Source organism: Muntiacus reevesi, chromosome 3 (assembly GCF_963930625.1).
Source record: "Muntiacus reevesi chromosome 3, mMunRee1.1, whole genome shotgun sequence".
NCBI classification, from domain to species: domain Eukaryota; kingdom Metazoa; phylum Chordata; class Mammalia; order Artiodactyla; family Cervidae; genus Muntiacus; species Muntiacus reevesi.
In genome coordinates this window covers 83326479-83348088 of record NC_089251.1, presented here as the reverse complement: position 1 = coordinate 83348088, position 21610 = coordinate 83326479, and the positions used below count along the sequence as shown (strand labels likewise).

At 40.1% G+C, this 21610-nt stretch overlaps 1 protein-coding gene across 2 annotated transcripts in view; it reads right to left on the bottom strand.

Annotated features, from left to right (window-relative positions):
• FEZ2 (fasciculation and elongation protein zeta 2) overlaps positions 1-21610 on the bottom strand; it is a 43993-nt gene that overhangs the window by 3117 nt on the left and 19266 nt on the right. The window contains exons 6-8 of one of the 2 annotated variants that reach the window (XM_065927396.1): positions 5807-5887; positions 3552-3627; positions 687-752 (exon numbers count right to left, since the gene is read on the bottom strand). In XM_065927396.1, coding sequence (XP_065783468.1) covers positions 687-752; positions 3552-3627; positions 5807-5887 — 223 coding nt within the window. The remainder of the gene's footprint in view (positions 1-686; positions 753-3551; positions 3628-5806; positions 5888-21610) is intronic. The other variant, XM_065927398.1, reaches the window with a different exon arrangement.

The window sequence follows — 21610 nt, the reverse complement described above, 5'->3', positions numbered from 1 at the left end:
CAGTCCCTCTATTATCCAAATTTTGTTCTTTCCTCAGCAAAGCAGGTGATGTCATTAAAGTCTCAAACAATCTTCTTTGCCTCATCACTGTTCCCATCCTGTGTGATCCTGATCTTGCTCCTAAGATCTACAGCTCATTCTTCACTGCCCTGGCTCTGTGTACATCCATTCTTTTTCTCTTTCTCCCTACCTTCCCTGTCCCTTACCCAATCCCATCCATAGTCCCTTTGAGATGGTTAACTGATCTGAATGTTTCTTCTTTCATCTGTCCTTCTCCTTCTATTGTCCCCAAGATGGCAGAGGCCACCTTTCTCAAATCCCAGTGTCAAGACCCAAGACACATAATTATGGCAATATCTCCATATTTCCTCCACTACCTTCCTCGATGTTTATAATTTAGCTGTGAAAATTATTTCCAGCTCAGGACCTCAAATAAAAACTAAATTTTATATAACCATGCTTTATTATGTTGGGAGCATAAGTAAGTTACATATCTATCCTCATGCTGCAAAATACAATAAAGAAAAGTTGTACATTTAGAAGTTACTTTTTAATCTATTAGCAAGATGATGCATTTATTGACTAATCAAAACTTCCCAACTACTGCACATACACTATTCTAAAACTTACCTTTTTACCCCAATACGAAATAAGCAGCTTAAAAAAAAGGAAAAAAAAAAACTCACCTTTCAGGATATAGTCTGTTAACAAGCTTGGGACTTTTTCACTATCCTCTTTCATGGCACGAAGAACTGTAAAATAAAAGGAGAAGGAAAACAATGATTTCAAATTCAGACAATCTCTATCATTCTAGCCTTAGTCTTAATTACACAGTGTAAACAATTCATGCAAATTGATTATCTTCTGGATGAAAGACTTCAACTGCAAATGGACAAGAATTTATTGAATAAGTCCTCACTCAGGTAAGAATATTAAGCTACCTGAGAGCTATTTCCTTGACTTAAAATTTCTAAACAGTGAGGCAGGAAAGAGGAACTAACTGGGTTTATTACACAGAGACTCAGTTTTGTCTTCATAAATACTGGCAAGCAAGTTACCAAAATGTGCGCTTCTATGAGCTCTGGGAAGGAGAACCTCAGTGCTGAGGTCTCATGAGCTGGAGAAACTCTTAGAAAAATGAAGAGCTAGCTGCACTCTCCAAGGAGCATTATCTGTCAGCCTTCTCAGAAACTTTTGAAAGAAAAGAATAAAATGAAGAACAGACTTCCATAAAGCCAGCACCCTGCCAGGCTGCCTGCTCCTTAAAATGGCAGAGGAACCTGGGTGAGTCAGCCTCATTCTAAAGAGAATCTTTGACAATTTGATCGCTAAGCAAAGACAGAACAGAAGACACAGATACTATTATAATGGTTTAAAAACATCTAGACCACCTGGGTTCAGATAAACCCACAAAGAATTACTGCCCTTTCACAGCTGACTGCCAACTCAAACTCTCTGGAGCATCCTCACCGTTCTCCCCCAGACGTATGACAAGACAGCCTAGTTTAAAGCCTGACTCAGCCACTTCTAGCAGCGGGACTGTGATCACGTGACTTAACCACCCTGTTCCTCATCTGTGAAGTGAGAATAATAATTAGACTTGTCTCACAGGGTTATCGTGAGTATCGAGTTACCAATTTAGACATGAAGGACCTTCAAGTAGCGTCTGGCACATAATACACACTATGTAAGCATCACCATCATTACTAACAGTGTTCTAATTCTTATTACTACTATTATTGCACCTCCAGCAGCTTTTATGAGGAAGGCTACATATCTAAACACTGACTGTCTCCAGAGCTTCCCCTGCAGTATATCTACAGGTAGGAATGGCAGAGGCTCAGATTCTCCCCCAAATTTTCAAGAGACAAGCTCTTTTAAACTTTCATAGTAAAGGTCATCCTTCCATCTACTATCTTGATATAGTATATAGTATATTAACTTGGATACTCATTCACACACTGTACATTCACGCGCTTACCCCAAATTCCAAGTTGTGTCAGTCTACAAAGACATTGTCTAAGACTCTGTGCCTAGGGCATTTCAATGTGGGAATTATGAGGACTTTGGTTTGGCCAAGTATGTGCTTGTTCTTGATCTGAGAAGCTGAGATTTCTCAGTAGGTCCTGGCTTCTAGGCAGTATTTCTGTTCCCTTCTTAGAGAAATACTTATGTTCAGTATTTCTGTTTTCAATCATATTTTACATTTGTTTTCAGCTCTACATAAGATCACACACCGAAAGTCAGCATTATTAAAAAGCACAGTGGACTGGGAATTATAAGAGGTGGCTCTGTTATTAGCCACTCTCCTAGTGGAAGCACAGAGTCTTAACCACTGGACCACCAAGGAATCCTGTTATGCGGCCTTGGACACTCATAACTTCCTCCTGAAACATGGAGGACTGGCCGCCCACCTGATCTGTGAATTCTTTTAGACAGACTGGCATCACATAACCTTGAAATGTTTTAAAGTTTTGTTCAAAGGGAAGAATATGTCAATCCTAAAATTCCAATAAAAAATTAATTCTTTAAAAAAAAAAAAGCTTCAAGTTAGCAGGCAGGCTGCTTGCAAATAACACACTTCTTTCCTCAAGCTCCCTCTACCTATGCCTCCACAGCCCCAAGTTCCAAAATCCAGATCATCATTAATAACCACTCATGTGATGTTCTCTCATATGGCTCCCTCTTTAATTTACAGTTACTGCAAACATTTATGATTAGAGGGAACCTAATAGATGAGCAAATTCAATCCTTTCAAGAAAAACAAAGCCAAGTGATTGACCTGTACCAAATTATACATATATTAATCTATTTACTATAAGATAAATAGAGCAAATATGTTAATCCTAATTTTTCACTGTGACCAACAGAAATGCCTGTAAATAACAGGGACAGAACCAGAATTTAGGGCTCATTTATAGCTATTATAGACACACATTATATTGAATGTCTCTTAAGTCTAACAAATTATTTTATAATGCAAGCCCACTGAAGGTGGAGTATTTTTGTCTGCTTTGTTCACTGAAGTACCCAAGTGCCCAGAACAGCGTGGCCCAGGGAAGGCCTTCAATAAACACTTGCTTAGTGAATAAGTACTTAAAATATTATTATCAATTTATTTTCTACCTGTAACTACCTACCTTCGTCTCTGCATTCCTAAGAAAGGAGTGTTTTAGGCTGCACTTCTAAGTCTTTCCTACTGAGATACTGACAGTCATATTAATATAAGATCCATGAAGCACTTATTTTACTGAATATTCTTAAACATACAATAGGTGATGGAAAATTAAGTTCCATTTTTTCCCCAAAAAGTTCAGCTTGTAAATGTTTCAAAAGGTAAGAAAAACAGGAAAAATACAAATCAGCTCTAGAGTGAGAGTTGGATTTGATGTCACAGCCATTTATGTTTTCCTTCTCGAAAGAATAAATGATGAGATCCATCATACGCTACCCTAAATTGACAAAATAAAACAGCAGCAGCAACAACTAAAATAAGTGTTCGGAATCAGCAAAAGTAAATAAGGTAACAGTTTAATTTCATCTTTGCTTACTTTTTGTTAATATCTGAAGATCTTCAACAGATGGCGGTCCATTTTTTTTCTCATAAGGAATGACTGTTGTCAAGTACTGCCAAGTTAAAAAAAAAAGTCACTTGAATCTGCATTCCCTTCTCTGTAAAAATGTGATATAGTTACTAGAAGGTTTGTTTTATAACATGAAACATGAGCCACTTTAACAATGAACACAGGTATCTTACTATCTCAGCCAGAGCTCATTTTTTTTGCCCACCTCTATTTCATACAAGCCCATTGTTTACATAAATATCGATTTTTCTCTTTTCAGTTACTGAAAATTTCACAGAAGGAGGTGTAGGAGGGTGATCTGCCCAATTTGTTCATTGTTAAAGTGAAGTCTTATCTAACATTCTCCTTGCATATTTCAACAAACTTTTGAAATGGTAATTTAAACGCAAATACATAACCATTCTGCATAACAAAATAGTTCCCAGCAGTTAAATGATTCTGTTTCAGACCATTTTTTCCTGGTTAAACAATATAGTCACATGGGTAACTTGACAATTTTAAAAACGCATTCCAATTTTCTCCAAAAACTAAAAAAGAAAAACCCAAGTAATTTTAGAGATGTATTACTGTTATTTTAAATTATTGTGTAAGTAGTTATAAATGCATAAAGGTATTAAAGGAAAAGAGAAAAGTGAAAGGAGAGATGGGCCTAATGAATAATGAAAATTCATGTTTGATATTGAGACAAACTATCTGGTTCACTACTATAAGGCTCACAAGTATCACTAATATTCTATAACTATGTCCCATGAAAGCATAATCTAAAACTCATTGTCCAGATTCTCTTCTGACCACTCCACCAAAAAAATGTACAGCTCAATGTATTCTGCATGTGTTTATCTAGAGATCTACTAGTTTGTTTTTTTTAACTTGAAATCTCCAGGTGCACCCATTATTTAGCCCCAGTCCTAACTCGCAGCTCTATTCCTAATCCTCTTTGAGCAATTTTATGCCATGCATAATCAAAAAACAAAACAGACTTGCTTAACAGTAACTGCTTACAATGAATTAGTCAATATTTAAGAAACTTAATTTCCACCATCTTTTTGGTGTAGGCCTCTCCAAGGTGATGCCCAGTTGTATAACCGAAAACATTTCTTTGTAAAGAATACACAGGAAGCCAGAAACATGTCTTCCTGGGGCATCACTAACAGCATGCGTGTCAGGCCACTTGAAGGAGGACCAGGAAGCCACATGCTGGCACACATGCTGTCTGACCACACTTTCAGGCCTTCCTGCCCCACTCCCACACGCTGGGTCAGTTTGGAAGGTATTCTGCCATTTTGTGGGTTTGAGAAAGGTGAGAGGCATTAGAATTAAAAAAAAAAAAAATCAACCATCCCTTAATGGAGCCCACTTCTGAGGTGCAAATGTCAGCGTGAAGAAGTCGATTATTTCTCTTCCTGAGCAAAACAGAACTATCTGCAGTAAAAGCCTAGGCTCAAATGCCTTACTCTGATAAACTGCCTACAAGCTATACTCTGCACACTTTCCCAATCTTCACTTCAGAAGTAAAGAAGATTTTCTTTTTAATGTGAAGGTTTCAATTGTAAAAGGTAATACTAAGCACACTCAATATAGATGTATTTCCTATGCTCGGGACATTCCTTAAGCCATTAAAAAAAGTTAATATAACTAACACTATAAATAACATTACACACTTTACTATATATCTATATCCATGTGTGATTTTATACTAATAATCTCTCATGCCTCATTCAGGGAACAATGGGGTTGACTGGCCACGTGATACATCTTAAAAACACATAAATTTCATTTAAAAGTAGGTAATTCTAGACAGTTTGACCTAGAACTATAGTCTAAATGATACCAACATCTGGCTTTCTTTCCCTCCAGATGAGATCTTGTTTCTTAAACATTCAGAATTACAGTAGCATATTCTAGTTTAGTTATTTTCACAACTATATATTCTATGCATGCAATTCATTAAATCAATACATTCATATCTACTTGTTTAAAAGTAAGAGTGAAAAATAGAGCTCTAAAACATGTATTAAGAATGCATTTATTGTCCAATTTGAAAAACGCTTTTTCCTAAAGGGAAATACTATGCTTTATCAAGGCTGTAAATATAATGAACTTTCATTTCTCTCTTTTAAGCAATAGTCTTAGTAAATTAGTGAGACTGCCCGCTTTCAGGACCTTAACTTACACAGTGAATGAAAAAGCAGAGAATGAGGAAAATAAGGATAACTGAGCACCTGTTTCTCTCCACCTGAATTTCCAAAGGTGTGGCGGAGGCCATTCTGAATGACATTTGAGATCCCTTCCATGCTGAAGCGCTAAAGGCATCGATAAACGGCCCGGAAGAAAAGGACAGGGAAAGAAGTTCAGAGTCTATTAGTAAGAACATACCACGATGACTTATACGCCCGAGAGGCAAGCAGTTAGAAAATGCCACCAACTCACTCAGATAAAGCAGACAAAATCATGCTGTTTTAAAATGCTTTTGCATCCACTTCTTTGGAAGTCAAATGCAAAAGCAACTATGTTTATGCTACTATATGCATGAAGATACGTCTTGAAGTAGCTGATCAATAAATTTGCTCCAATATAAACTCTGTAAGTTGTACAGGTATTTGTTTTATGCAAAATTTGCCACATGACTTTAAAGATACCTTTTGATATTATTTACCTATATTTTTTCAAAAGTCTGAAAACTTAACAGTAAGCATATTTTTCAATCTAAGTTTGCATATTTCTACTGTAGGCCTGGAGAACAGTAACATAACATTTGGCAAATGGAAATGCTGTTACTCAGAGCGTTGGTTATGGCTTCCCACTCACTCTGCAAGCCACCTGCCACTGCCTTGGTGCAGAAAATGCGAACTGGAGGAATGCATATGCTCTCTTCCTGGAGAGCAGAGTGGATCCCACGTGCCAGCACAGCCCCCTAAGATTTCCACCGACTTTTCCATTCTGCTTCTAGGAAACAATTCTCGCTTCTTTCTCCCAGCAACCTCCAAGACTTCCTAGAACTTGCTGTGCTGAAAAGGGAATATTGTTTCCCTACACTACTCATCTTGATGTGTAACCAGTCTACAAATTCGTCAAGACAGTGGAAAGAGTCCGGGGCACCTCTGTGGCCGCTGAGTTAAAGGACCGTGATGGATCCTCTTAGAGCATGACTAATCAAGGGGAAAGGCATTCTGAAGCGGAAGCTCAGTCCTGATTCACCAGATGGTTCCTTCCCCTGGAATTTTATAGGGGTGAGTTGTGTCAGTAAATACATCTGAGGTGTCAACATAAAGAATATTTTACTAGGCCCTAAGGAGCAGAAAAAAAGAAAACCAAGGCAATGGTCTCTACCCTCAAGAAACGCAAAGTGCAACTCAGTGATTCCTAAGGCATGGTCCAGGGCCAAACCCACCTCCATCCCAGGAAGCCTGAAACCCTTTCAGAGGTCAAAGAGCTCAAAATTATTTTCTTAGAAATACTAAGATATAATTCTTACTCTCTCTCTCATGATTTAAAGTATTTCAAATGACAGACTGGATGCAGAAGCAGATTTGAGAATGTAGCTGTCTTCGATTAAATCAGGTATTAATGAGATTGGAAAAAATGCATAACAATGCCATTTTTCTTAATCTTTTTACATAGTTATTTCTCATAAAAAATAAGCTATTTACATAAGCATGAATAATTTTCTTATTGATATTTTCCCCATTTTCCTATTGGTTTTTTACATGGATTTTTAAAAGTCAGCTATGTGTATACACATATCCCCTCCCTAATGGACCTCCCGCCACTCCCCAACCCCCACCCCACCCCTGCAGGTCATCACAAAGCACCCAGTTGAGCTCCCCTTATTGGTATTTTTAAATGAGTTAATATGTTAAAATGTTCAGTTTTAACTTCTAATACAGTAAAAATCAATATAATCTTTATAAACAAAAGGTCTTTGGAGTCTTCAGTGAATTTTAAGAGTATAAAGAAGTCCACACAACAGAAAGCTGAGAAATACCAAAAGGTTTCATCTTTGAAGCTCAACTGCCTTTGTATCAATCACATACTCAATGCTGTTTCTGAAAATCCAAGTACCTTGTGTGAGTTTGTCCAACTACACCTCTCCTCCTGAAGCATCCTTCCCCACCCTGTCCTTCCAGGATCTACATTTCACTTTGTCTCAGTAGGAATCAAATGTCTGGTTAAGACACCTCCACTAAACATGCTGTTAACTTTGCTGGCAACATTAACTCTTCCTTTTGATGAATTAGGTTAGTGTTAAAGTGAAAGTCGCTCAGTCATGTCTGACTCTTTGCAACCCCATGGATTATACACAGTCCATGGAATTCTCTAGGCCAGAATATTGGAGTGGGTAGCCGGATCCCTTCTCCAGGGAATCTTCCCAATCCAGGAATCAAACCCAGGTCTCCCCCACTGTAGGCAGATTCTTTACCAGCTAAGCCACAAGGGAAGCCCAAGAATACTGGAGTGGGTAGCCTATCCCTTATCCAGCAGATCTTCCCAACCCAGGAATTGAACAGGGGTCTCCCACATTGCAGGCAGATTCTTTACCAGTTCAGCTATCAGGGAAGGTTAGTATTAACACCTCCAGATAACCATGCTTGTAGATTTCTCACACTATCATATAATTTGTTCACATTTTTTTAAAACAGATTATCAAAACAAAGGACTTCTTCGGATCCAGCGTCTATGATAAAACTCAAATAAATTATGTCTATCAAATGTAGACATATGTTCAAATGTTCCTTTCAAAAGCAACAAAGAGAAAAAATATACTTAAATTTTCTGTATTAGTTCATTCTATTACCTATAGGCATGTTAAAGTCAGATAGAAATTCAGAAAACCTCAAGCAAGATAAAACATTTTAGAATCACTGTATCAGAAAACTAAGGTATACTTCACATTTGAACAGAGCATTCTAAAAACACCATCTTGGGACTTCCCTAGTGGTCCAGTGGTTAAGGATACGCCTGCCAAGGCAGGCAACATGAGTTCGATCTCAGGCCCTGGAACGAAGATTTCACATACCACAGGACAACTAAGCCTGCATGCCCCAGAGCCCACGCTCCACAAGAAAAGAAGCCACCAGAATAAAACTGCTCTTTGCAACTAGAGAAAGCTCGCGTGCAGTAACAAAGACCCAACACAGCCCAAAATAAATAAATAAATGAAATTTAAAAATAAAAACACAGTCTTTACTTTTCCAATTGGAAACCTAATTTCCATCCCTTGGTAGGAGGTGGAAGGGGGGAGTTAGTTTATGCAAATTTTTAAATTCTTAAACTAAGTTAAATCTCTCTATTAAATGTCCAGTTTTGGATATTACTGAGCCATTTCAACTGCCAACAGCCATTGCGTTATCTATGAAAGATGGTTTTCCTGCAACTAGGTTGAGTGGAAGTGAATGAAAGTGCAACCACGTGAAGTCACAGTAACTTAAGAAAATACAAAAATAACAGCTGATCCTGGCCAAAGAAGTTTAAAGAAACTCCCTGTAGAACCTTTGCCCTCGTGACTGATGGCAGCTGAGTCAGTAACTGTGGGCCGTTAGGCCCCAGCAGATCCTGACCAAGCGGGCAACATTGCGGCCAGTAAGGTTCTACTGGGAAAATGACAGAACGAGAAAAATCAGAACATTCAGGGGAAGCACAAAGAAACCGTCTAAAAGATACGCTTCCCCAACTCCAGCTGCCGTCACCCCTCACCTCCCCAGGAGCCACTGAGGAACAACCTCTCCCTTGACCGCATGTTCAGACTCCACCTCTCCGCGAGCCCTTTTCTGCTGCTGTGCACGCCTGCTCCATTGTGCCGGACCCTTTGCGACCCCGTGGACTGCAGCCCACCAGGCTCCTCTGCCCATGGGATTCTCCAGGCAAGAATACTGGAGTGGGTTGCCATTCCCTTCTCCAGGGGATCTTCCTGACCCAGGAGTCAAACTGGAGTTTCCAGCGTCTCCTCCATTGGTGGATCCCCACCATTACCACCTTTAAATTCTCAAACCCTCAACCTCTCCTTCCCTGGGGTTTCCAGAAACAACTCTTCCCAACATCATTTCTTTGATGCCAAAGGCTGCAGACACCCTTCAGATCCCTCGGAGACATTCAGTAATTTCTCCTCCTTCCCTGGGTTTCTAGATACCACGCTCTCCCAGGGCCCCCTGTCTCGGGGTTGCTGCTTCTGAGAGAAGCCTCTTTCTCTGCTCACCTCTTATTCACTGGTGTCTCCCCAGACCTGTGTCCCTGTCTTTCTTCCCATGCACACTCTGCTTTTCCCACTTCAACTTCTGCCTCTGTAGATCCACCGCTCCACTATACCGAGTGCTTAGAACACAGTCTGGCACTAAGGAAGGACTCGAGAAACACTAGCTGCCTTTATTATGGTCTCCTTCCTGTGTTTATGTTTAGTGGCCTATTGGACATCTGTACTTAAACATTCCAAAAAAACACATCACACCCAAGACCAAATTCATCTTCCTCTCCCCCACCAAAAAATGTTTTTACTAAAAGCCTATTTCTCCCTCAGCATTCTATACCTCTCTCCTTCATTTATTCATTCTTTCAAAAAATATATGGAGCCACATATTATTCCACATGTTAAGGATTCAAAGTGAACACATCAGACAAGGTCCCTCGCACCCTTGTGACCTGACATTCCCAGCTAAGAGGAGCAGGAAAAATTAACACAATAAAGGAACCAGATGATGGCAGATACTGCACACCCTGCCAATAGCTACAAGAATTAAAAACTGGATGCCTACTTTATACTGAGAGCTCAGAGAAAAGTTCTCCTAGGAGGTGACATGCGAGCTGAGACATGAATTATACACCCAGAGATGAGCTACAAAGGACAATGGACAGGAGAGCCTCTCAAAGCCAAACCAAAAGGGGTCCTGTTAGCCTCTCCAGCAGGATGTGAAACCGTGGCTACTGAGTGTTTCCATTCTCCCTTCCTTCCATAAGAAGGCGTTACTGCACTGGCCCTGTCCTCTCTCCATCCATGTGTGCTGGAGGTGCTGGAAGGGGAGGCTCACTCTTTGTACCCCAAGCGGCTGCACCATCCAGAGCTGATGGGAAGGACAGACATCGCCCAAGGGCTCTGCCTGCTGCAGTTACCGTTGAAGAGACCTGTATGTCTCCCTTCAGGGAAGATAAAACACGTGTCCATGCCACCGCAAGGCAGAAATCAATGACCTGACCCTGGTTCCTCCCTTCCCAGTGTCCCGATAGATCCGAGCCCCTTTAGATCTCTGAAATTCAGCTATTCTCCCATCTCTGTCACTTCCATGACTCACTTCTTACTCGATTTGGGGGCAACAGCCCCCAAATCACTTCCGTAGCTCTAGCTGTCTCCTTCCAATCAATGCTCCTTGAAACACTGAAGTCACCCTTCCAAGAGACAAATCTGAACATGAAACCAGCAACTTACAACCTCCCCTGGGCTTCCTATAGCCTCTAAATAAGGACCAAATGCTGTAGTGTAGCATTCAAAGCCCTCCATTCTCTGGCTTCCACTTTGCTATTCCTCTTTTTCTTGATTTACCTCTCCCTCAACTTCTAGCCGTAATGAATAAGCTTCAGTCCCCAGGGGCTCCTGTCACCTCCTCCAGGGCGTGGTCCACACCGCCCCCTCTGCCTGCCCTTCCTCCCCTCCCATGTCCTCAGGACTCATCTCAGACCTCTAAACCCAACGACGAGTGACAATAAAGCACACCGCCTCGACTGCAGGGCAGCACTGGGCACAGGAGGCACTAGAAACGTGGACGCTGCTTTGAACACAATCGGCTCCCTATCCCTGGGGTCTCCCCCTTGACACTGCTGACACTAGGCTCAGATACGTGATTCTCTGCCGTGAGAGCGGTCCTGTGGACTGCGGGATGATGAGTGGCATCTCTGACCTCTACTCAGCAGGATGCCCCAGGACACCACCCCCCATCCCTCCAAGTTGTGACAATGACAAACGTTTTCAGACTAGCCTGATGTCTCATGGGCGGGGGGGGGGGGGTGGGGGGGGGCGGCACCCAAACTGGCCTGGTTGTGAAACACTGCATGCGCATTGGATGGTTTGTCATCAGATCCCCAGCCCATAGGCAGCATGCCCCTAGAGGCCAGGGTTCACTCTGCATCCTTAATACCCATGCCTGGCACATAATTAGAGATCAACATGCTGCTGCTAAGTCACCTCAGTCATGCCCGACTCTGTGCGATCCCATAGACGGCAGCCCACCAGGCTCCTCTGTCCCTGGGATTCTCCAGGCAAGAATACTGGAGTGGGTTGCCATTTCCTTCTCCAAAATGGGGGCAATAGAATCTAATCACCCATGACAAAACAGCCCACTGACCAACTCTCTGATGCAAGATCAATGCAACCTCAGCATTTCATGGAGTTTCATGATGACCAGCTATCCAAACTCTTAGGTTTTAGTAGGATTCAAAATCCTTTTTCTCTTAGCTATCTTTTTGCTCATTCTCGTTTGCACACATTTGCCCAACTTTGGTTGGTTGTTGGGGTCCAGTGGAAGAATTCCCATTCTGCCTCGTAGCTACTCCTTTAGGGACTTGGAAAAGGAAAGTAGTGCAGTTCTTTCTAGCCATCTACCAGGTGTGGGACCCCAGCCTTCTTGGGGTAACTTCGACTGGCAATTTTAAAGAACTCTTCCGCAGCATCAAGTGCAATGAGATGGTCCATAACAAAGAGATATCTCTCCGAGAGCTCCCAACTGGTTGGGAAAATACTGGTCTCTTCGGCCAGTCTCAACAGTATTTCCTGAGCTCTCCTTGTGTTTTTAGAATCACTGATGGTGCTCAGTTTTGTTACTGACAGCAGAGTCTGCTTCTCTTTGAAAACCTAAATCTTCCAAAATGCGTTTCCATCTACTTCTCACTTCACTTCGAATCTGTCGCGGGGTGCAGATAATATATGTTTGTCTAATAGCCCTAAATGAAAAGATAAAAGTTTTATTTGCCACTCAGATGAACCTTGAAGGAATTATGCTAAGTGAAGTCAGTCTTTCTCTAAGACAAATACTATATGATCTCACCTATATAGGAATCTTAAAAAAATAAAATAAAAACCTGAACGCACAGAAAGAGAGGTCAGACCTGTGATTACAGAGATGGAGGGCGAGGGGAGAGGGGACTGGAGAAAAGTGGTCAATAGGTAAAAACTTCCAGCTGTGAGATAACAAAAGCACTAGTGATATAATTCACAACATGGTGATGTTACTTAACACTGTCATAGGATATATGAGAGTAAATCCTAGCAAAAATGAACACCTTTTTCCCTCTTTTCTCTCCTTTTACTGTATCTATATGAGAAGATAGATGCTAGCTAGTCTTGCTGTAATCATTTCACCACAAACATAAATCAAAACTTTGTGCTGTATACCTCAGCCTTACCCAGCAGTGTATGGCATTTATTTCTCAATTAAAGAAAAAAAATTATTTTTAAAAAAGTGGGGATGAGGAACAAGATCTAAAGAAAAAAAAGAGTTCAGAAAGAAGAAAGTTTTGGTCAGGTTAAGTTTTCATAAATTCACTCCATCTCACAGTCTCTAAGTAGAGAAACAGTATCAGAGACACCTTCATGCCCACGAAGCATAAGGCCATCCTCCCACACGCAGGGGTACCTGATGGACCATCACTGGCTTCAACTGCAAAATTTTCAGCGATTACTCTACCAGTGAAATACTTCCAGGTTTTTTTTTTTTTATGGAACCAGGAATCGCACCTTCGTCAAAGGTATTTGGAATCAGAAAATTTTTCAACAGTCTTCTTGGATAGAAAAATGTTGGACTGGAAATCAGAGATCAAAGCTGCCCAGCTTTGCCACTAATTGTGTGATGTGACAGCAGTCCTTGAGCCTACAAAGGCCCGTCTCCTCATCTGTGAAATGGAGGATTAAAGATGTCATTTTTAAAGGTCTTATTTGTAACTTCCAAGAATCTACAAGTTAACTCGACCAAGAAGATACATGATTTTTTAAGAAGGCAAGTCAAAGCCATGCACATGCACATACGCATGGACGCGGAACAGTACAAGACTAAAAGTCACACGAGGCTGTGATGTAGCACTCCCAATGACAGAACTGCCCAGACAGACGACACGTTCAGAACCACCAACTCCAACGGCTTCCTTTTTCTTCTGCAGACACGAGTACATCTTAGAGATAAAGACTAGGTCTTCAGGTTCTGTATTCCCATGATATGTCCCATTCCTGTGTCACGGCAAGCATTTATAAACGTCTGCGAAGCCGAAGATGCAACATCTAAGACCACTCTTAGAGCCTCGGATAACCATAGCAGAAGGCCTCCTGATTTCTAGCAGGAGAGAAACTTTTTTTAAACAAGTTAAAGGCAAAAGTAATCTAAAGGTGAACAGAAGAAAGACGATATGACAAGATATAAGGTTATTTGTCAAAGGAGTGAACGGTGGAGTTCTGAAGAGCCTGAGAGATCAACGTGAGATCAATAAATAAGATAAATCATCCTTTGGGCACGGTTTGTAAAACAGTGGAGTGACGAACAAATCCGAAACTCCTAGGATAATGAAAGAGTAGCAAGTAGAAGATTACTGAACGAGAATGGAGAGACTACTGCCAAGACAAGAAGGAACAGGGAAAGAGCCCCCGCAGAGCGCAAAACACACTCTGCTTTACAGCTGCCCGATAAATTCCAAAAACAATACACCCTCTTGGAAGGCAAAATGAGTTTTGAAAAAGATAAGACCTCAGAGGCAGATTAAATTCACTTTTGAGTAAAACATCACCTCATTTAGGAACACTGCATTCATATGCTTAAGAGCAGATGGGGTGTTATTAGGTGCTTACAGTACTTAACTGGGCCGGTGAGAAGACTTTATGCTTAAATTTTAAAAGTAGGAAGAAGGAGGAGGAGAGAGATGGAAGGAAGGAGGAAGCGAAATGAAAAGAGGGAAGAAGAGAGGCATTTCTCTGTTGAACGTTTCTAAGATGAAAGTGCAAGAGCCACGTCAAAGTATGAGAGAAGTAAGTCTCAAGGTTACAAATGTTTGGTGAAACGAAGGACATTCAATAAAGGGCTGTTACCGTTTAATTAAAATAAACACCAGCAGTGTTAAGTACGTCAGAAATGCCTCCACGTAATCCACCATTTCTAGATTGGAAGGACCTGAAGTTTCAAATTCAAAGTGAAGAAGCTGGTGAAGGTTCTGTGAGTCTAGAATTATTTTGTAATCGATCCACCACATCTTAATAAAGGTGTTAATAGTTCTGTAAAAGGCCCTTCTCAGAATGGAAATTTTGACGGGAGCCCATTTATAAGCAGGAAAATGATTAAGCCTTACAGTATTCACTTTATTGTCCCCCTCACCGCTGACAAAGTGCCAACGTGACGAGGCAAGGACGGGAGCAGGGCTTTACCGGGTTCAGGGCCTCGGTCACACGGTTCACCCTGAGAACACTCATGTCGGCCTCGTGACCTTCCTTCCTTGGCATGAGTATGTACCAAAGTTCCAAAGTCAGTCATTCTCTGGAAATTTTTCTCAGATGAAAACAGGAGCAACAAAGTGTAAACAAGACATAGAAGTTTTTTTTTTTTAATCTGTAAAAATCTAAAAGACAAAGAAATGAGCCCATCCATATCACCCTGCACAGCTCAGAACTGGAGAACCCAGGGCCACAGGAGGCCACCTCTGGACAACCTGTCCATCTGCCCTCCAACGCACACGGGTTCTGTGAGCCGAGGCCTCTGCTGGGCTTTCGTTTACCCGTTTAAGAAAGGGCAGCAATACGGCTCAAGAATCCATCTGCAACGCTAGAGACATGGGTTTGATCCCTGGGTCTGGGAAGATCCCCTGAAAGAGGAAACAGTAAGCCTCTCCAGTATTCTCGCCTGGAGAATCCCATGGACAGAGCAGCCTAGCAGGCTACAGTCCACGGAGCCACAAGAGAGGCCGGCATGCCTGAGCACTTCACAGCACAATAATATCTACTTTATAGGGGGTTGTGAGGAGTAAATAAAATACTCCATGGGGAGCACTTAGCGTGTTCAGCAACTATTAATGTTCAAAAATGTTTGGGCTGGATTCCCCTTTAAAGGCTAGAACAATTTAGGGAAGAAAAAAAAGGCTAGAACAACATATGGAAAATAACTCCCAAAGAGAAATAACCATACATTTCTTTCTTTCTACTAGTCTCCCAAACAGTAAACAAGAGTATTTCAAGTTTTCCTCATATAAATAAAATGGCAACAGAAATAACCACCCTGATTATGGTCTCCAGCTTAAAAAGGACTGAAGACAACACAAAGAACAGATACTACTGTCTGAGACTGAATCAGCCAGAAAGCTTGAACAGAAAACAAGTAACACTTTTAGGTAATTCAAGGTCTTTCTGAACAATAAAAAACAGCTAGATGCCACCATATAAACTGAAAAGCAACACGGAATCAGATACAGCACTGTGGTCTGTTAATTCTTTTCCAGAGTCTTAAACCAGCTCATTCTCCCCACAGTATATCACCAGCTTAACTCATTTCACAGAAAGCAGGATCCAAGACAGAGAAAAACCAAACTAACCCAGAGGTCAGGAAATTCAGACTATTCCTGCTACCAAATTTTCTTAGCTTTTCTCTTAAGGTGACACCTCACCTGACACCCAGTGGCACAGACCTCTATATCAGGAAAGCCTTAAAAATCTAAATATCAAAGCTCAATAACAGGAAAAAAGTGTGGGAGAAGCAATTAAGAAATGCTTTTCACCTATTTCTGACTCTTATTCTAATCCATGCTCTAACTCCATTAATATTCTTTATATTCAAAGTTCAGAAGAAAGTGAAATTAAAACATAATTACTGTTCTTTATAAATCACATCATTTGTAATAGCTTAAGTGACATGATTTTCAAATATTAATTTACAGAACAGTAGTTAATTTTTTAGTTCAAATTCTCAAAATAATCAAAATACAAGACACGAGAAAAGCACAGAATTGAAAGCAACAGTTAAATGTTAAAAAAAAAAGTAAGAATATGCAAATGATTAGTAAGCTATTACCTAAGATGTAAAAATTGATCTTGCTTGTTTTGACACTTCCTCAAATCAAATAATTTTAATGTGATTATAAATCAGTTATAAATTCAAACTCTACCCAAAAATGCTTTTTAAAGATCCAAGTTAGAAAATGAGTTACACCAAAGCAGATAAATATTTAAATATATCTTAAATATTGAACTACTATTTTATAAATTCACTCTCAAAGCAGAAAGATGGGATATGAATAGGAATAAATGGACTAGCATCAATTTAATTGCTTGTATTTGAAGATCTTTTAAAAATTTTATGTAATTTAATATTAATACAGTAATTAAGTATTGGCAAGCATTTTCAAAGCTACTAAGCTAGAGTAAAATAATTAACCGTGGCAGATTTATGAACTCTTTTCTGATACTTCTGGATACTCTAAATATATAGTAACTTCACAGTTTCCTGGCATATTATGGCTTTTACTTGAATTTGTATTATGTTAACAATCATAAACCTCTTCAAGACATAAAGGGGTCAAGAACAGAATCCTGAGAAAAGCATGATCCAAAAGGATACATGCATCCCAATGTTCACTGTGGCACTGTTTACAACAGCCAGGGCATGTAAGCAACGTAAATGTCCATCGACAGAGGAGTGGATAAAGAAGATGTAGTACAATGGAATATTACTCAGCCATTAAAAAGACTGAAATAATGCCATCTGTAGCAACATGATGGACCAAGAGTGTCATACTGACATTTAGAAATGACTTCATTCACACGCATTGGGGTGCATATATACTTTTGGATCACATTTATATAAATGAACTTACCTACCAAGCAAAAATCAGACTCATGGAACAAGCTTATGGTTGCCAGGGCAAAGGATGGGGGAAGGGACAGTTAGGGATTAAGATGGACATGCACACACTGCTATATTTAAAATGGATAGCCAACAAAGACCTATGTATAGCTCAAGGAACTCTGCTCAATTTCATATGGCAGCCTGGATAAGGGGGGAACTTGGGGGAGAATGGAAACATGTGTATGTATGACTGAATCCCTTCACAGTTCACCTGAAACTATCACAACATTGTTTATTAATCAGCTATACTCCAATACAAAATAAAAAGTTTAAAATAAATAAAAACAAAGAGACTCCTGATTTTTACTACAGTAACTGCTAAATCATGAAAGTTCACTATTACAGTCAGACACCAAAAAACCACTGCAGAAAACAAACAGTACATAATAGTAAGATAGCGAAAACTATCTCTAGATAACATTTCTCCAGGCAATAAAAGTGAAAGAAAAAGTCTCTTAGTTGCGTCTGACTCTTTGTGACCCCATAGGCTATACGGTCCATGGAATTCTCTAGGCTACAATACTGGAATGGGTCACAGTTCCCTTCTCCAGGGGATCTTCCCGACCCAGGGATCAAACCCAAGCCTCCCACATTGTAGAAGGATTCTTTACCAGCCAAGCCACCAGGGAATACTGCCTTCCAAAATACAAATTTGTTCCATATCTAAAATAGTTTTTAATTCATAGGTGTGAATTATTAAAATAATAAACATGACATGACTAAGTTTCTCTCCACCCTATAATGACTTTCCATTTTATGCCTAATGCTAATTTTTAGGAATATTCTTTGCAATACATAAATGCGGAGAAGTACTATAAAATATCACCAACAAACTATTTTTGAAAATGTGTTAATATTTACATTCAAGTATGTGTATAGAGCTGACTTTATCCTCTCAATTACCATTACTTGGAGAAGAAACAGCCCTTTCGCGCCTTCTCTACTCTTCTCTTTAAACTACCTTTTATCACTGTGTATAAACACAGTGTGCGCAACAAACTGTCAGTATTTTTTTTTTCATTTGTCCCCTAGTCTGGAGACAACTGGTTTACTTGCTGGCTCTCTTCACTTAGTTAATGGGAACTGGGATCAAACCAATCAATCTTAAAGGAAAATCAACCCTGAATATTCATTGGAAGGACTGATACTGAAGCTGAAGCTCCTATACTTTGGCCACCTGATGTGAAAAGCCGACTCACTGGAAAAGACCATGATGCTGGGAAAGACTGAAGGCAGGAGGAGAAGGGGATGACAGAGGATGAGATGGTTGGATGGCATCACCGACTCAGTGGACATGAGTTTGAGCAAACTCTGAGAAACAGTGAAGGACAGGGAAGCCTGGTGTGCTGCGGCCCCTGGGGCCACAGAGTCGGACACGACTGAGCAACTGAACAACAACTGGGAATCTGACACACGCAGCACAAAGGTCTGTTACTAGGTGGGGACCCATGGCAAGTGACTTGGAGATGGACAGTATCACCATCTGTGGGCATAACTCAGGCTGCTGGAGGGGCCCTGAGGAAAGGAATAACTCAACACACTCTGAGATTAAAATAAGGCTATGTTTTATAGTAAATTTTAGTCACAATACAGTGACCTTTTATCTACACAAACTCACTTAAAAGGAGCATGCATTTTTTTTCTTCTAATTTTTATCAAATTTTAGTCTAAATCAGGGGTTGGCAAACTTCTCCATAAAGGGCTAGATAGTAGATATTTTGGATTTGCAGCCCATACAGTCTCTGTCACAACTATTCAACTCTGTACTTATAACACCAAAGAAGTCATAGACCACGTGTAAATGAAAGAACATAGATGTGTTCCAATAAAACTTTATTTATAAAACAGGCAGAGGGTTAATTTGGCCCTCAGTCAATAGTTTGCTTTGCCAATCCCTGGGCTAAATTATCTTAGCAAATGTAAAAATTTTAAATTCCAAATTAAAAAGGAACAACAGAAACACAGGTCCTTGTTATTTAAAGAGAACCAAATTCAAGTAGTTATACCAGAACAATTCCTTCTAGGCTTTATTGCCTGCACATATTAGAAAAACTTCAGAATAATATAATAGTAGCTGTCTGATGAAAGTTAAAGAGGAGAGTGAAAAAGTTGGCTTAAAGCTCAACATTCAGAAAACAAATATCATAGCATCTGGTCCCATCACTTCATGGCAAATAGATGGGGAAACAGTGGAAACAGTGTCAGACTTTATTTTGGGGGGCTCCAAAACCACTGCAGATGGTGATTGTAGCCATGAAATTAAAAGACGCTTACTCCTTAGAAGGAAAGTTATGACCAACCTAGACAGCATATTAAAAAGCAGAAACATTACTTTGCCAACAAAGGTCTGTCTAGTCAAGGCTATGGTTTTTCCAGTGGTCATGTATGGATGTGAGAGTTGGACTGTGAAGAAAGCTGACTGCTGAAAAATTGATGCTTTTGAAGTGTGGTGTTGGAGAAGACTCTTGAGAGTCCCTTGGACTGCAAGGAGATCCAACCAGTCCATCCTAAAGGAGATCAGTCCTGGGTATTCACTGGAAGGACTGATGCTGAAGCTGAAACTCCAATACTTTGGCCACCTCATGCGAAGAGTTGACTCATTGGAAAAGACCCTGACACTGGGAGGGATTGGGGGCAAGAGGAGAAGGGGACAACAAGAGGATGAGATAGCTGGATGGCATCACCAACTCAATGGACATGAGTTTGAGTAAACTCCGGGAGTTGGTGATAGACAGGGAGGCCTGGGATGCTGCGATTCATGGGGCCGCAAAGAGTTGGACATGACCGAGCGACTGAACTGAAATTAAAATAAATTTCTCTTAAAGTCAGTTTTGGTCAAGATTAAATGAAAAACTAATACTGGGGCATTTCTGCAAGTAAAAGAGAAATAAAATCGATTGACTGTTAGTCATAATATGAGCTAAGTGAGTCATACAGACAATGGAGCAATGCATCTGTGAAAGAAAAATATACACAAAAAAGAATATCTATCATCCAAACCTTAGCTCCTCCTCAACCTTAAGCAGTTTTCTCTCCAACACCAAAGGCAATAAATTAGGGTAATATGATTCCTTTTACAATGGAGTCATTGATTACTAATATCCCAAACACTTTCAGAATAAACTTCTTTGGGATAGACTGAAGCAATTATATTGGGTTGGTCAAAGAGTTTGTCTTACAGAAAACCCTGAATGAACTCTCTGGACAACCCAATACATTTTTGCTGGCGGTGAGAGCAACACACTAGAACTCTCAAAAGTTCAATGCAATATGGACAACAGAAAAGATACTATATACATTCCCATCTTCTCAGACCTAGACTTTGAATAAGAAACCTTACACATGACTTGTAATTGACAAACACTGGATTCTGAAGGAGGAAGAACATCCATTTCAGGCAGGTAAATACTAATGTCTTTACAACTTCAGACACCTCCAGATGACAACCACTACTAAATTACTTTAATCTCTTAAATTACTAATGTAAAGACAGCTGGTGTATTTCAACCTGTTCTTGTACTCCTGTAAACAGCCGCTGAAATTCAATGACCTGTGAATCTACTTGATACAAGCAGAAGACTCGCCCCCCAAAAATCCCTGACAGAACAATAATTCAAAGCACAAATCCAAATCCTGAGATTCCATCCTCTTTATTGTGAAGTCTCAACTTAACAAATATGTATTAAGTGACAAGTTATGTGCAGTGCTAGGGAAACAATGTGAGTGAGTCTTCGCAAAGACTGCACTCCTTCCTATGGAAAGACTTAAGCAACTGATTACCCCAGAGTATGGTACTAGAACAGCAGAAGTATGTGTACCCTCAACTCAAATGTGACACAATAGGCAACTTACAAAAGAATACAAACAGTCAGTAAATCAAACCATTATTTGCCTATTGGATCAGTATATATGAGAAGGCTAATAATAACCATCATACGTTGGGGGTTTGGGGAAATAGCCAATCAACTTATGCTGTTACTGGGTAACACTTATGTAGGACAATTTGAAAAGATGGTTGCTTAAAACTGTGTATTTTTGACCTAAAAATTGCACTGGTTTTGGTGAATGGGGAGACTATAGTTTCGCTATAGTCAAAAGAAATATATAAGGAATAAGTTCACCTTTAGGAAAAACAGTGAGTTCAGTCTGATTAAGATAAATTCTTGATGCCCACAA